Raw genomic sequence first — 13043 nt, forward strand, 5'->3', positions numbered from 1 at the left:
CACATGTAAAGGTCCGCACGCAGCTGGGGACCACCGCGCCAGTCCCGCTTGGCATGTGCAGCGCGAGGCGCTGCGCGAGCGCCAGCAGCAGGCAGCGGCAGCGGCCTATGCACCCGTCTGAGTGCTCCAGCCTCAGGAGTGGCCCACACCGCGGGAGGCGTACTCTCATCCTCCCCCTCTAACACCAGCTCCGCGGCGGCGCCCCCTCCCTCCTCCGCGTCCTGTTGAGGAGCCCGAGGTATCGAACCAGTGTTGTGCCCTAGCCCACCCAACGCCTCCTCAGCACGCCGCCCCTCCCCAGCAGGTCAGCCGCGCCCAGTGCTGCGTACGATCGAGCCCGCGCCATCCAACCCAGTTACCGCGAACCCGGCAGCTGCGAGCCTCTCCGAGCAGAGACTCACCCCACCAAACTCGGAGAGCCTCTCTCCCACCCCAACACGTCGGTGTTGGTCCACTCCACCCGCACCGGCGTCCCAAGAAGCCCCATTCGATGCCTCACCCGCCGCGCTCCCGACTCCAACCCCCCGGGCCAGTCCCTCAGTCGAACGCCGAGCCTGACCCGTTACGCGCTCCCGTCGTCGCGCCCCGCGATCGCTCTCTCACTGCCGCTCCGCTGGATGGTCTCCCTCCCTGCCCTAAATGAATCCCCAGTTCGGTGAATTCTTGCTCCAATGGAATACGAGATCTCTGGCATCCCATTGGGCAGAATTCAAGGAATATATGATCAAAAACAAACCATTGATAGCCGCCATTCAAGAGACCTTATTTAACAACTCAGATTTTTTTAAAAATTATAGCTTCAAGAGTTATTGCCTCTACACACATAGCGTCAACGAAACCCTGCGCCGAGACGGTTCGGCCTTGCTTGTCTCAAATAACCTTTTGCATCGTCAAGTTCATTTTAATACTAATTTCAATTCAGTTGCAATAAACGTAAAATTAGCACAGCTAGATCTTACTTTTTTTTCTACATACGTTAGCCCCACTAGCCCTGTCTCCTTAGCTGATCTCTCCGCCTTACTCGCACAGATTCCCTCGTCCTGCCTCCTTCTTGGGGATCTGAACGCCCATCATCGTGCATGGGGTTGTAGCACGACACAAACAAGGGGAGGGGGAGTTTTACACACACTCATGGACACTCATGACCTCATATGTATCAACGAACTGACACCTACGCATGCACATCACCACGGAGGCACAGTGACATGCTCCGTTATAGATCTAGCCCTAACAACACCCCGCATAGCACTACTCTTTACGCACAATGTTCAATCAGACACGCTTTTAGTGACCACTACCCGATCCGCATAAATTTAGAAGTCCCATCAGGGCAAATACTTCTATTTTCTTCCCCGATGGAATGTTCGCAGAGAGGACTGGGCATCTTTCCAAAATTATATAGATGAGGCACACCCTTCAGGCACAACTCCCGACCTCCCTACATTTCTAAACACTATGTTGGCCTCAGCGCACCAGTTCGTTCCACACACTCATCGTCGACCAGAGCACAAACGTGCGCCCTGGTGGAACGATGAGTGTCAGCGCGCAGTAGCCCTGTGACGCCGGGCTATGCGTGCCTTTCGTAATTGCATTTGCAGAGCTCATGAAGAGGAGTTTCGCAGAGCATCGAGTCGATTTAATCATTAAACGCGCAAAACAGGTACGCTGGGAGCAATCTTCAAATACGTTCAATTGCTTTACCCCTCTATTTAAAATATGGTCACTGATTCGGTTTCCACAAACAAGCGCACGCCACATTATAAAACCCCGCACCTTGTAGTCAGCAAACAACACTACAGCATCCCATTCGAAGTCGCCACAAAATTTGCTGCACACTTCGCCCGTGTAGCATCATCCGAGCAGCATTCCCAACAGATCGCTAACACACTTAATGCCACACTGCTCGCACTCAACTTCACGTCTGCTAACACTGAGACATGCACCGTACTCTTCACACCCTATGAATTGGACCCTGCGATCAGTAAGAGCGGAAACACTTCTGTCGGTCCAGACCATTTAGCCTACCCCTTCTTTAGAAATCTTACTAGGTCTGGACTCACCAACCTTCTGTCGGCTTTCAACGATATGTGGGTTAACGGCTCCTTCCCTCCCTCATTGTTCGAGTCTGTCTCCGCAAAGGTGCACACGAGTCGGCGGTCGGAACTAGATTGCACTTCTGTACTCCGCGAGACGCTCTGCCATCTGCCGTTCGGTCTAGGTACTACTACTCGCGCGCTATACTCGGTACTCGCACACTCATGGCGCTCTAGCGCACTTATCCCTATACTTAAGCCTTATAAGCCTCCCTCTGACCCTTCGCTATCGCCCCACCTCACTTACTAGCTGTGCTTCTAAAATATTCGAATAAATGTTCAACGGACGTATCAGGGTGTTCCTTGAGTCAAATCACCCTTTCACCTTTTCAGAACGGCTTTCGTCCCAGCCGCTCTACGGCGGACAGCCTGGTCCACATTATAGCTTCAGTTCAGCTCGGATTTCAGACTAAATCTTCTACAGTAGCACTATTCATGGATTAAAAGGCCGCTTTCGACAGGGTGAATAAAGTGCCCTCCTGATTAAACCACATGAAATCGGAGTTCGTGGCTGGCTCGCCGCTTTCATGAAAAACTTCCTAACTGATAGGACGTTTCTGTGCGTTGCGGAAATACTTATTCTTCTCCGACGACGCAGGACCACGGCCTTCCTCAGGGCAGTGTCTTATCTCCAACCTTCTTCCTTGTGATGATAAATGATGTTTTCAATATTAATAATATTTTTACACATTTTCAGTATTCTTTATACGCGAACGACCTCGCTGTGTGGCATACGCATGCTAATGTCGATCGCGCGCTGCATTATATACAATTAGCTGTAAATGATATTCACGTCTGGTGTGCACGGTAGGGACTGCAGATTTCCCCCACAGTCAGCTGTAATCATCTTCTCTAGGCGAAATAATGTTCAATCTCCCCCCCCCCCCACCCTGAATCTTAATGGTGAAATAATCCTGTAGTTGATAGTTTTAAATACCTTGGAATAACATAAGATTGTCGTCTTGCTTTCAATGCTCATTTTGGTGACCTTAGGTAACGATGTGCCAGACGATTGAACATAATGAAATGCATAGCAGGGCGGGAGTGGGGCACCGACAGACGCACTCTTCCCCGTCTCTATACCTCCCTGATACGCCCCGATCTTGGACTACAATGGCTTTCTTTTTTATACTATTTCTTCCAAAAAAGTCGAAACCCTGGAGACCATCCCAAACGCAGCCCTCCGCACAGTGACTGGTGCATTTCGCACCTCCCCAGTCCCAAATATGTTCGCGGACACGAATACCCTCCCTATCACACCGACGAAAATTACAACTTCTCAGATTTTACGCGCGCGCCACAGGCCACGTTGGTGACCCCACATACAACGCCCTCGAACACCTCCGCCCCAACCGCACACTTACCAACGAGGAACTCAAGCATCCAACCATCAGCACTCGTGTTATTCGAGCGCGGCGAGCGCTTAATCTCCCCGACACTCCCTGCAACCCAACTCCCAGTCCCCGACCTTTTGGGGCGACCCTATACCTAACGTAATTTTTTGTTTAAATGCAAGAAACGAAACGTATCAGAAACCGAAGTGCATGCACGCTTCGCTGAGTTCAAAGGAGAATATGACCAGCAGACCTTTATTTATACTGACGGCTCCCGATGCGATGGTCGCACAAGAGCTGCCCTCGTACATCATAATTACCACAAATCAAACTGGCTGTCAAATTACAATGCTGTGTATACGGCTGAACTAACAGCAATCCTGCTCTACATCAAGCAAGGAATCTACAAAGGACAGCCATATGCACCGACTCTCATTCTTCGTTACAAGCTCTCATCACCCTCCATAATTCATCCCACCCAACTTTAAACGGCATACGACGAACGCTCTGCTCCCTTCCTCAGCAAACGCACGCACTAATTTCTGGATATCTGGACACGCAAATATTCATGGAAACAGCACTGCTGACGAAGAAGCAAAACGAAGTCTCATGCTTCCGGAACGTAATTATCTTCATTGTCCCATTTCTGATATTCTAGCAGTTATCAATTTACCTTTCCGTCTCTTTCTCCAATCCGAATGGCATCAACGTGCTCATCACCACCTTCATCCAATCAAACCCATACTTCAGCACTGGCCGACAATTAATCAAGATCATCGCCTGAAGGAAGTGCTGCTCGCCAGACTGCGTATCGGTCACTCCGAAATCACCCACTGTCACCTTTTCGAACGCGCTCCTCCTCCGCTGTGTCATCGCCGCTGCATCCCCTTCGCAATAAATCACTTCCTCCTCGTGTGTCCGGTATATCAACGATCAAGGCAGCCGCTCATCACTTACACCAACGCTAACCGGCTTCCACTCAATCTCCATTCTCTCCTCGGTGATTCTTATCCTGATTTGATCGTTCTCCTCTTTGAGTTTTTGCACTGTACAGGATAAGATATATTCATTTGAATAAAGGGGTTTTTCTTGCATAATTTAGCAAAGATTGCAGGTTTTTCCCTACTGGCTAGGAGTCCTGGTTTTTCTTAGTCAAGACGTTCGAGAACTCAATAACATCACACAACACCACAAGGTCGTGCCGGGCAGCAACGGAGACCGGGGCTGACCCCCCCCCCCCCCGTTGCTGCGATGAAGCGGGCTGGCATCCATCCATCGCATAGGTCGCCGAGAAGTCAGCTGAGCCAAGGCCATCGCTGACACGGACATCCCACACAGGACACACGGCACCCCAGGAGTAAGGCGGAAGGGCCGGTGAGGAGGCTCACTTGTCGTTCAAACGTGTTGAATGCGTGTTATGTGGTCGTTAAATAAATATTTGTTGCTGCGGTCTGATACACTTGCTATTCTTGCTGGACAAAAATGAGCCAGGTTAACGTAACGTCACTTACAAATACCCTCTCCCTTGCTTCGCAGAACAGCATAAGCCGGTTTAACGTAATCGTTGCCTGGCCTTTTGCCGGAAGTAAATCGCCCCTCCCCCCCTCGGAGGTGACTGTGCGTCGAGGAAAAAGAGGCCTGCATTGGCCCACAAAAAAGAGCCCGGAGGCTATGCGCCCTTATCCAAGACAAGGTGTGGTGTGCAGGTGGTGTTTAAGCGCGTGTTTGTCAAGTCGTGTGTGGATTTCTCCTTGAAATCCCACAATAGTGTAGCTGAACCTTCGGGAACAGACTTCTTCCTTTCACAGACGTGTCCTGCTTAGCAGAGAATTTGCCTCCTTGGTCCCAGAAATGTATCTTGGTATCAGCAATCTGCTGTCAAATTATTCTGTCCTAAGATTGGCTAAATCTTTTGCACAATGCATGCATTTGTATTTGTGCAGAGTGTAATATACTCTTTGCATCATGCACAATGTTGAGGTGACAGCTGAGATCAGTTTTTGGCACATTGTTTGCCATTTAAACTGTTGTCCACCCAACTGCACTTTTGAAATATTCATCGCTCTCAAGGTTTCATAATGGTCGCAAGACTTTAACAGCACATCATCTCCAGAACTTTAGCCAATAAATGGGGATTTCAGTCTTCCTGTGTTAGGGGAACCCCTGTGTTAACATGTCAAAGCTTCCCTGCTGGAAGTTGAGCTTCCATCCCCCCCCAATACCCCCTCCCCCCCTTCCTTCTGATAATTGCCCTGAATCTGCTGCTTCTGTTGGGATCTGCAACAGCCACAACAGTGGATAAGTTCACTGAGAGAAATCTCATATCCATCTAGGGCTCAGAGAAAGTTGCAGGGACAGATGTGTTTATTAGCCTGTCATAGACTTAAGACTTCCTTGAAATTGAATGGAACAAATAGTCACAGAGTGTGATCATGGCAAATAAGTATGAGCCCCATTGCAGTTAGGTGCACAAACAGTTGACCTTTGCAAAGATCTCTAAAAACAATGGGGATATCAGACATTGACATTGACAAAAGACATTGAATGGACATGCAGTCCCCATTCCATCATACCTGAGATGGCCATTTACAAAATGGTCATGTGAACCCAACAGGGACAGCTTTGTTTTTAGATTTTAGCCCCACAGCAATTAGATGTGCAAGCAGTTGACCTCTGCAAAGAGCAATGACTGGCAGTATAAACTCTTAACAGGGACAACTAGAGTAGGCATGGCACTTATCTCAGACTGCTAGTCCAGGGCATTAAAGCAACATCTTACAGTGTGTTGTCATTTGTATTGTTTTATCAGGGGTGTAACCAGGTCAGGGGGCAAGGCATTAGGGCCATGCCCTGTGCCCACCAAGTTAACAGGTTTACACAAAGTATGGGGTAAGCTCTTTGGAATTTAGTCCTAAGTTGCTGGAGTGCAGAGAACAGATGACATTCCTCCCTTCTCCCCCCTGAAGCAAATCCTGGGTAGGTTCATTTGAGGGTGTAGATTGCTGTTCAGTTGGGGTAGGGTTTCAGCCCCATCCCACAACCTAGGATCCCCAACTTGAAGGACAAAGCAGGATAAATATGGGGAGGAGGGGCCCATTTGTTGGTGCATTTTGGAGATGTTTTGTCATTTCTCACTGTTAAGCCCATCACTCATTTTGTTAAACTATGCACCTGGTACCTGTATTGTGCTAGCATGTATGAGTGCCAAAGTGAAGGCCTAAGATTGTTTATTGATATGGCAGCTGACCATGGGTGAATTTTATTTCAGGGTCACCTACACCTACTCATCTGAGTGTACAGTATGGCTGTCCCCTACCTACGTGTCATCGTATGCAGCCAGAACATGCTGAGGCTCTGTCACCCTCCTCTGTCAGTGTTGGTCACAGGTACTGGCACATATTGCTCTTCCTTCCCCAAACATCATCCATGCTTAGAAAGTTGTTATGACTCAGGCTTCATGTCTTGCACCAGGTTAGAGTATTGAACTGCTTGCAGTGCCTCACAGATTTTAAAGAATGCCTCAGTATTCAGCTTTGTTGTTTTGCTGTCTTATTTGATATGGTGTACTTAAAAGTTGTTTTCAGGTCAGCATTTGCTTTGCTTCAGGTGATGCCACTACTTCACCCAACTTACATGTTTCCTTTACCACAGCTATGACATATAACAACAAAAGAGTGTGCATCTTTGTGGGGTGCTACAACACGTAACAACATTCTCAAAGCCAGATACCATTGGTCCACTCTCATGACAAGCATCATGTTCATCTATGCTCCACAATTCTAGCTCAGTTTAGCCTGAGGCAACTGGAGAAGGGGTTTTTGCCCAACATAACCAATGTGTTATCAAGTGTGAGGGCTGTTGAAAATGGTCAATAATGCATAGCATAATTTATAGACAGTCCTCATGCCAACCATTTTGGGACAGCATGTTCAACACTAACTGTTTGGCTAATTCAGTTCCTCAGAACTCTCCTTGCGAACAATGCTTGATGTTACATCACCGTGTTTTGTTGATAAGCAAACATGCTGCAAGCTTTTTAAGGCCCTGTATAATGATTTGAGCAATGTAATATTGCCATCTTGGCATGGCATATATTTGATTCTGTGTTAGCCATAGGGGAAGGGCCACAATAGTGGCGAATCTTTGCTCGCTGGTAATGTGAATGCTTTTTTTGTTTAGTTTTAAATATTTGGCATTCAACCTGGGCTTAACAGTATATATGCTGTGTTCCATTATTGGAGACTGCACCCTCGTCAAGGCTTCATGTCCAGTACAGTATCTGTAAGGCACACGTACGGTGAATGTGATAACTGAATGACAAAGTAAGTATATTTCACGTAAACACGAGGCTCGCAAGTGCCTTGCACCCCAGTATCGACGACAGGGCTTCGCCAGAGTTCAAACGGGTTTCATCATTTATCGTGTTGATCTTTCAGTGATAATTAAAGAAATGCGTCTCTCAGATCCGGCAGAAGATGATGCGGTTGGGATCAGCGGGTCGTCAGAGCCGATGCCGTGGGGATTCCGTTTTATTTCATTCAATTAGAGCACTGCGTAAGGAGATCATCGCCCGGAGTGTATTAAGTTCACCAAGGGGTTTCGCAAATAGGACACTTAAGATAACATTACTTTGAAGCTTGATTTAAGTAAGAAAGGCCTGATGTGCTTGTTTTTTTCACGTTATGTGCTCTTATGCTGGAACAATGTGACGTGGAATATTTTAACAGCTTACGCCGATCCTGCTTGATATCTTCGTTTTACCAGTCTTCGTGATATACTGAGTGTGAGTGTTTTTGCGATGCAACAACGATATTGAAAAGCACAATGTTGCACAAAATGTCAGCTATTAACCCCCGCGGCGACGATGGGAGGGCCTCCCTCCGGTGTGTCGAAAGCATTTCCAGAGCCGTGCGGTTCATCGTAATGAAATTTTGACCACCTTGCCGTACCTCCCCCTTGCACTTGATCTGCAAATGTTAACAGGCGCCCGGTTGGCCAGTGCGAAACCCTTCGCTCGGGAGAGGGCCAGTCCCCCCCCCCCCCGTAAGATCTCAGGAACTAAGGAAGCTAGCGGCACCAAACTCACAGGGCCTGTTGATTTGTACGTGAACTCAATTATGTCAAAGTTTAAGATTGCTAGGTCGTGATCTTTGGGTCAAAGAAGATAAAACAAGGTTAAACACCAAGTTGGCCTCCAGAGTGTCCCCAGAACTTCGATATCTGATCTAAGCCAAAGGTTACATGCTGATTTAAGGTCAGTGGGCTTGTTTGACCTTTTGAAGTTCATGGTGACCAAAATCATACAAGACTGCTTTGAGTTTTGCATTTGAATAGGCTGCAAAGATTACGCTAGGCAGTTTGTTCCCAAAACCAAAATGTTTACCAGGGTCAGTTTAGGTCAATGGCCTGTTCAGGCGTCTAGGAAGCCCATGGAAGATGTGCAGTGCGGCTCCTGTTATCAATAAATTCGAAATGAGCACCAGAAGCTACCTCATACAGCAAGCCCTAGAGTAATAAACTGGATTGATCTTACCTGGGGGGGGGGGGGGGGGGACGGGCGTGCCGGTAGTGTAGTGGTCAGCACGTCCGTGCTGACCACTGTGCGCCTGGGAAACCAGAGGTACGGGGTTCGATTCCCCGCGATGCCCGCCCTTCCTGCCAGGGTGAGAGGCAGTCGACACCATATATCCTCAGCAGCTGAGTGCGCCGTAAAGCCTCAATGACACACATTTGACTTCGGTCTGACCTTCATACGTGACCCTACGTCAATGCCATTTGTTCATTTAATTAATGTGTTGCCTAATAAAGCACCCCAGAGATTGGGCGGAGGGATGAGGTGCCGGTAGTGTAGTGGTTAGCGCGTCTGTGCTGACCGCTGCGCGTCTGGGAAACCAGAGGTACGGGGTTCGATTCCCCGCGGTGCCCGCCCTTCCTGCCAGAGTGAGGCAGTCGACGCCATATATTCTCGGCAGCTGAGTGCGCCGTAAAGCCCCAATGGCACACATTTGACCGTGGTCTGACCGTCATGCGTTACCCTACATCAATGCCATTTGTTCATTTAATCAATGTGTTGCCTAAGAAAGCACCTCAGAGATGTATGACTTCATCTAACACTCCGTTGCTGCATGAGATGGAACAGATTCCTGGACACTGACTGCTGAATCCATGACCTGACTGGCCTGTTGTAGATCAGCGACCCTACAAGATACATATAAATTATTATGCGAAATGATCCACTATCCAGTCGTTTACAACTTTGCAAAATTTGACGCCGCCGCGCCGCGCTGTTCGGAAACCATGCCGGAAAAACCTTCGGGGGGGGGGGAGGGGTCAAATGACCCCCTATCCAAGCGCGTGTTCAGTTCCATCCATATCAGACCACGGCCTTGTAAACCCGCTCCCAAAGTTCTTTACGGTGAAAGTGAGGGGAAACGATGTCACGTGACACATTCTTAGCTATGTGTGCACCAGGCCCTCCTTTCTAGTTGTCATGAAATTTTAAGGTGTTAGATCTCTGACCTCCCCTGATCCAACTTGACATGTGAGGGGGAGTATATATTGCATAAAGGTTTGCTCTGTGAAAGTTGTTGAGAATTTTGCTCTGGTTCGTCACGTATGCAACCGGCCTGAGGATCATGCCCGGCTACCCGCCCTAACCCGCAGGAAGGGGCGAGAGCGAGGAAGCTGTCCTGGGTTAGAGGATATGAAACATGGACAAGAGGATACGGATCATGAAATATTGCGGCAAAACCGGGTGGATGGGACAGTCGTGTCAAATTCACATCAAAGAGATTTTGAGGAAAAATACAGCAGATTTCGAATCAAAACGGTACGTCTGAAATTACCGGATGGTAGCCTAAATGGTATGCTCGATGTTGGTTTTTCCGTGTCGACCGCTTCAAAGGAAGCGTGATATTTTGTTCTTATGGGATGGAAATGTCTTGTTTACAGGGAAACGGACATTTCTACCAAAGCACGTGAAGGCTACTCTTTCAGCTGTGGCTGCTAGAAAGAGGAAATATGGAGACACTGGTCCTCATCCGAGATCGTCGTTCGTGGAATGGTAAGCGATGGTTCTTGGTAATGCCGGCAATTCTTTCCACTTTCGTGCCCGATTTCACTCAGTTCGTCTCGCGTACTTCAATCTCATTTTATTTCCTTTTCCCATTTTCATTTATCTCATTTCATTTACACTTCTATTCGTGGATCGATGTGTGACTCCAGTCGATGTAACATATGACATACACACGCCAAATCACGTTGGCCTAGTTTAAAACAACCTATTTGTTCATTTTAAGCACTAAGTGTTTTACCCTCACTGATGGCAGCAGGCGGCCCTTTGACAAGGAAGCGGTGTGCGAGAATTGCATCCCTGTACCCATTATACACGATCTTTTCCTTTGAAGTGCAGAGTGCATTCACGCCGCTCAGCGTCGTGTTTTTTTTTTTGTATTGCTCTAACCGCTGTCCACCTACCACTATCAGAACATGGCTGTGATCTTGAGCATTGCTCATAGCTTCAAGAGTGCAATGCATAACGATCGACACGCTGTTGGCATGCCATTCAATCTTAGTTCTCTGCAATAAACAGGGAATGCATCTACGAGGCTGGCCACTAGCATGCTTGCCTCTCTCTCCTGTGTCCCTGCCGAAGCACTGCTCACCTGTGGGCCAGCCTTTGTTCACGTAAGCCGCCCCATGCCCCTTCGCCGACCGCGCGGCTGCTGCCCGCCAGGAACTACCCCCGAGTTGCACGCGTTCTCTGCCCGGCTGGGCGAGACGGTGGACGAGGCGGCCGTGCGGCGCGCGCTCACCGAGCGCTCATTCGTGCTGCAGAGGCGGCTGGAGCGCGAGCGCTCGGCCTGCCCGACCCAGTACGGCTTCGGACGCTGCCGGCCGCCACTGTTGTTCGGCCGGGGCTGGCGGCGCGAGTACTTGTGAGGGTCGGATGGTCAGGTGCGCTCTCGCGGCGCAGAGGCAGGCCCAGTCCTTGGGAACAGGCGTGGCTGCGGTTTTGCCCCTTTGGATTTCCCTTGCGGGCGCGCTTGCATTGCATTTTATCGTGGCAGTTGATGGGGTATTAGGTGCTAATCCACATTGAGAACGTGACATGGCATCGTCGTCATCGGCTGCTCAGCTGCTGAGCTATATGGCGTCGCCTGCCTCTCACCCACCCTGGCTGGAAGGGTGGACACCGTGCAGACCCCGTAGTTCCGGTTTCCCAGACGCGTAGCTTAACTGCTTCATTACCAGCACCCTAAGAGAGAATGTGACATGGACATTATATTGTGTCACATGCAATTGGTTGATGTTCAAAATCATTCCTCTTCTACGCCGAAACGCTCAAATGTTTGCACCGAGTTTGACAGTTGGGTGCGGGTGTTAAGTAATGTACGCCTATGCGAAAGACCGGCGTGCTGTGTATGAGAGCTCGTTACGTATTCTATCAACGGTGCTGCTCATGGCGCTCGCCAGTCTCATGTTACCCCCTTTCACGGGATTATTGATGGCCTTTGGCTCTCATGTCCTGCAGGCTGAGTCAACTGAGGACAACAGCGCGTTGGCAGTTCGCGGCCGGGAGCTGATGACATCATATGTTGCCGGCTGGCTGCGTGCTGCATTGCCGCGCGTGCCTGAAGAGGGTGTACAGGCCGTGACGTCATATCTGACGTCACGCAGCCAGCTCCATGACTTGGCGTCTGGCATTGGGCTGAAGGACATCGTCCTTTCCGAGGTATGTGACCAGCTGCTACTTAGTGTATTCGATTGAGAGGCACCAAGAGTAATTGATTACCCAAACCTAACGTTTGTTGCGAACAGAAAATGACAGCGAATTCGCTCTGGGAATAAATGATGCCAAATTGAGTTAATTTCATCCATAGTGGGAGATGGCAAATGGGTCTAATTCAACCGCGCATGAACCACAGGCCAGCACGCCTCGAATCGAAGCGGATCGTCGTGCACTGCGCCGTCTTTCGCGCCTCTGCTGTCGGCGTCGGTATGCACCCTGACCGCCTTCCCACTCACCCCGGGTCATGTGTCTGTGCCATCGACCGTCCTCCCGTCCGCCACCGCGTCGCGTATCTGTGCCATCTGACCGCCCTCACCGCGCCGCAGGAGTACCCGCCGTCGGAGGAGGCCCTGGTGCGCTGCCTGTGCGCCTGGCTGGCGGCACTGGCTAACTCGGCCGGCGAGCAGCGCGCCCACCTGTTCGTCGCGACTTCGGTCTCGCCCTCTGGCACTGCCCGACATCAACACCGCCTATCTCTATGTCTGCGAGCTCTCCTACCGTGGCTTACTTTCCTCCTCTCTTTTTTCCTTCTCTCAGCTCGACGGTCGCGCTTATGGATAGAGCGGCGAAAGGCAGCAGCGCGTATTGCAGGATGATGTGTCACTGGCTGTCCCTAGGTGTTTGATTTAGACGATTCATACGCGGGCGCCGCTTTCACCGGTAATGTTGAAGATGAAAAGCTGCTTGGAAGTGGAGTTTAAACATTGTTGCTAAGAATGGATGCGCTCCTTGAGAAGGGGCATGGAACACAAGCACTTGCACGGAGATATGAGCAATCAATAGTGCCGGGCCACGTGTTCCGCCCCTTCTCCCCCATCTCCAGTG

General features: G+C 49.7%; 1 protein-coding gene and 1 long non-coding RNA gene across 4 annotated transcripts in view; both read left to right on the forward strand.

The window, feature by feature from the left end:
• The first annotated feature begins 4699 nt into the window (after positions 1 to 4699).
• On the forward strand, positions 4700 to 10792 carry LOC119112014 (uncharacterized). 3 transcript variants are annotated; one of them, XR_005095666.1, is made up of 3 exons: positions 4700 to 4801; positions 6696 to 6813; positions 10379 to 10791. It is a non-coding gene; the product is annotated as an uncharacterized LOC119112014 (long non-coding RNA). The 3 variants fall into 3 exon arrangements; XR_005095667.1 differs by having other exon boundaries at positions 4701 to 4784; XR_005095668.1 differs by lacking the exon at positions 4700 to 4801 and adding an exon at positions 5075 to 5120 and having other exon boundaries at positions 10379 to 10792.
• Positions 10793 to 10915: 123 nt separating this feature from the next.
• The window catches only part of LOC119112871 (39S ribosomal protein L44, mitochondrial-like), a 7941-nt gene continuing 5813 nt past the window's right edge, over positions 10916 to 13043 (forward strand). Inside the window, exons 1-4 of the mRNA XM_037237162.1 lie at positions 10916 to 10952; positions 11163 to 11287; positions 11961 to 12161; positions 12545 to 12636. Of these exons, the coding sequence (XP_037093057.1) occupies positions 10916 to 10952; positions 11163 to 11287; positions 11961 to 12161; positions 12545 to 12636 (455 nt within the window). The remainder of the gene's footprint in view (positions 10953 to 11162; positions 11288 to 11960; positions 12162 to 12544; positions 12637 to 13043) is intronic.

This window comes from Pollicipes pollicipes, unplaced genomic scaffold, assembly GCF_011947565.3.
Source record: "Pollicipes pollicipes isolate AB1234 unplaced genomic scaffold, Ppol_2.1 Scaffold_7261;HRSCAF=8764_pilon_pilon_pilon, whole genome shotgun sequence".
Lineage (NCBI taxonomy): Eukaryota > Metazoa > Arthropoda > Thecostraca > Pollicipedomorpha > Pollicipedidae > Pollicipes > Pollicipes pollicipes.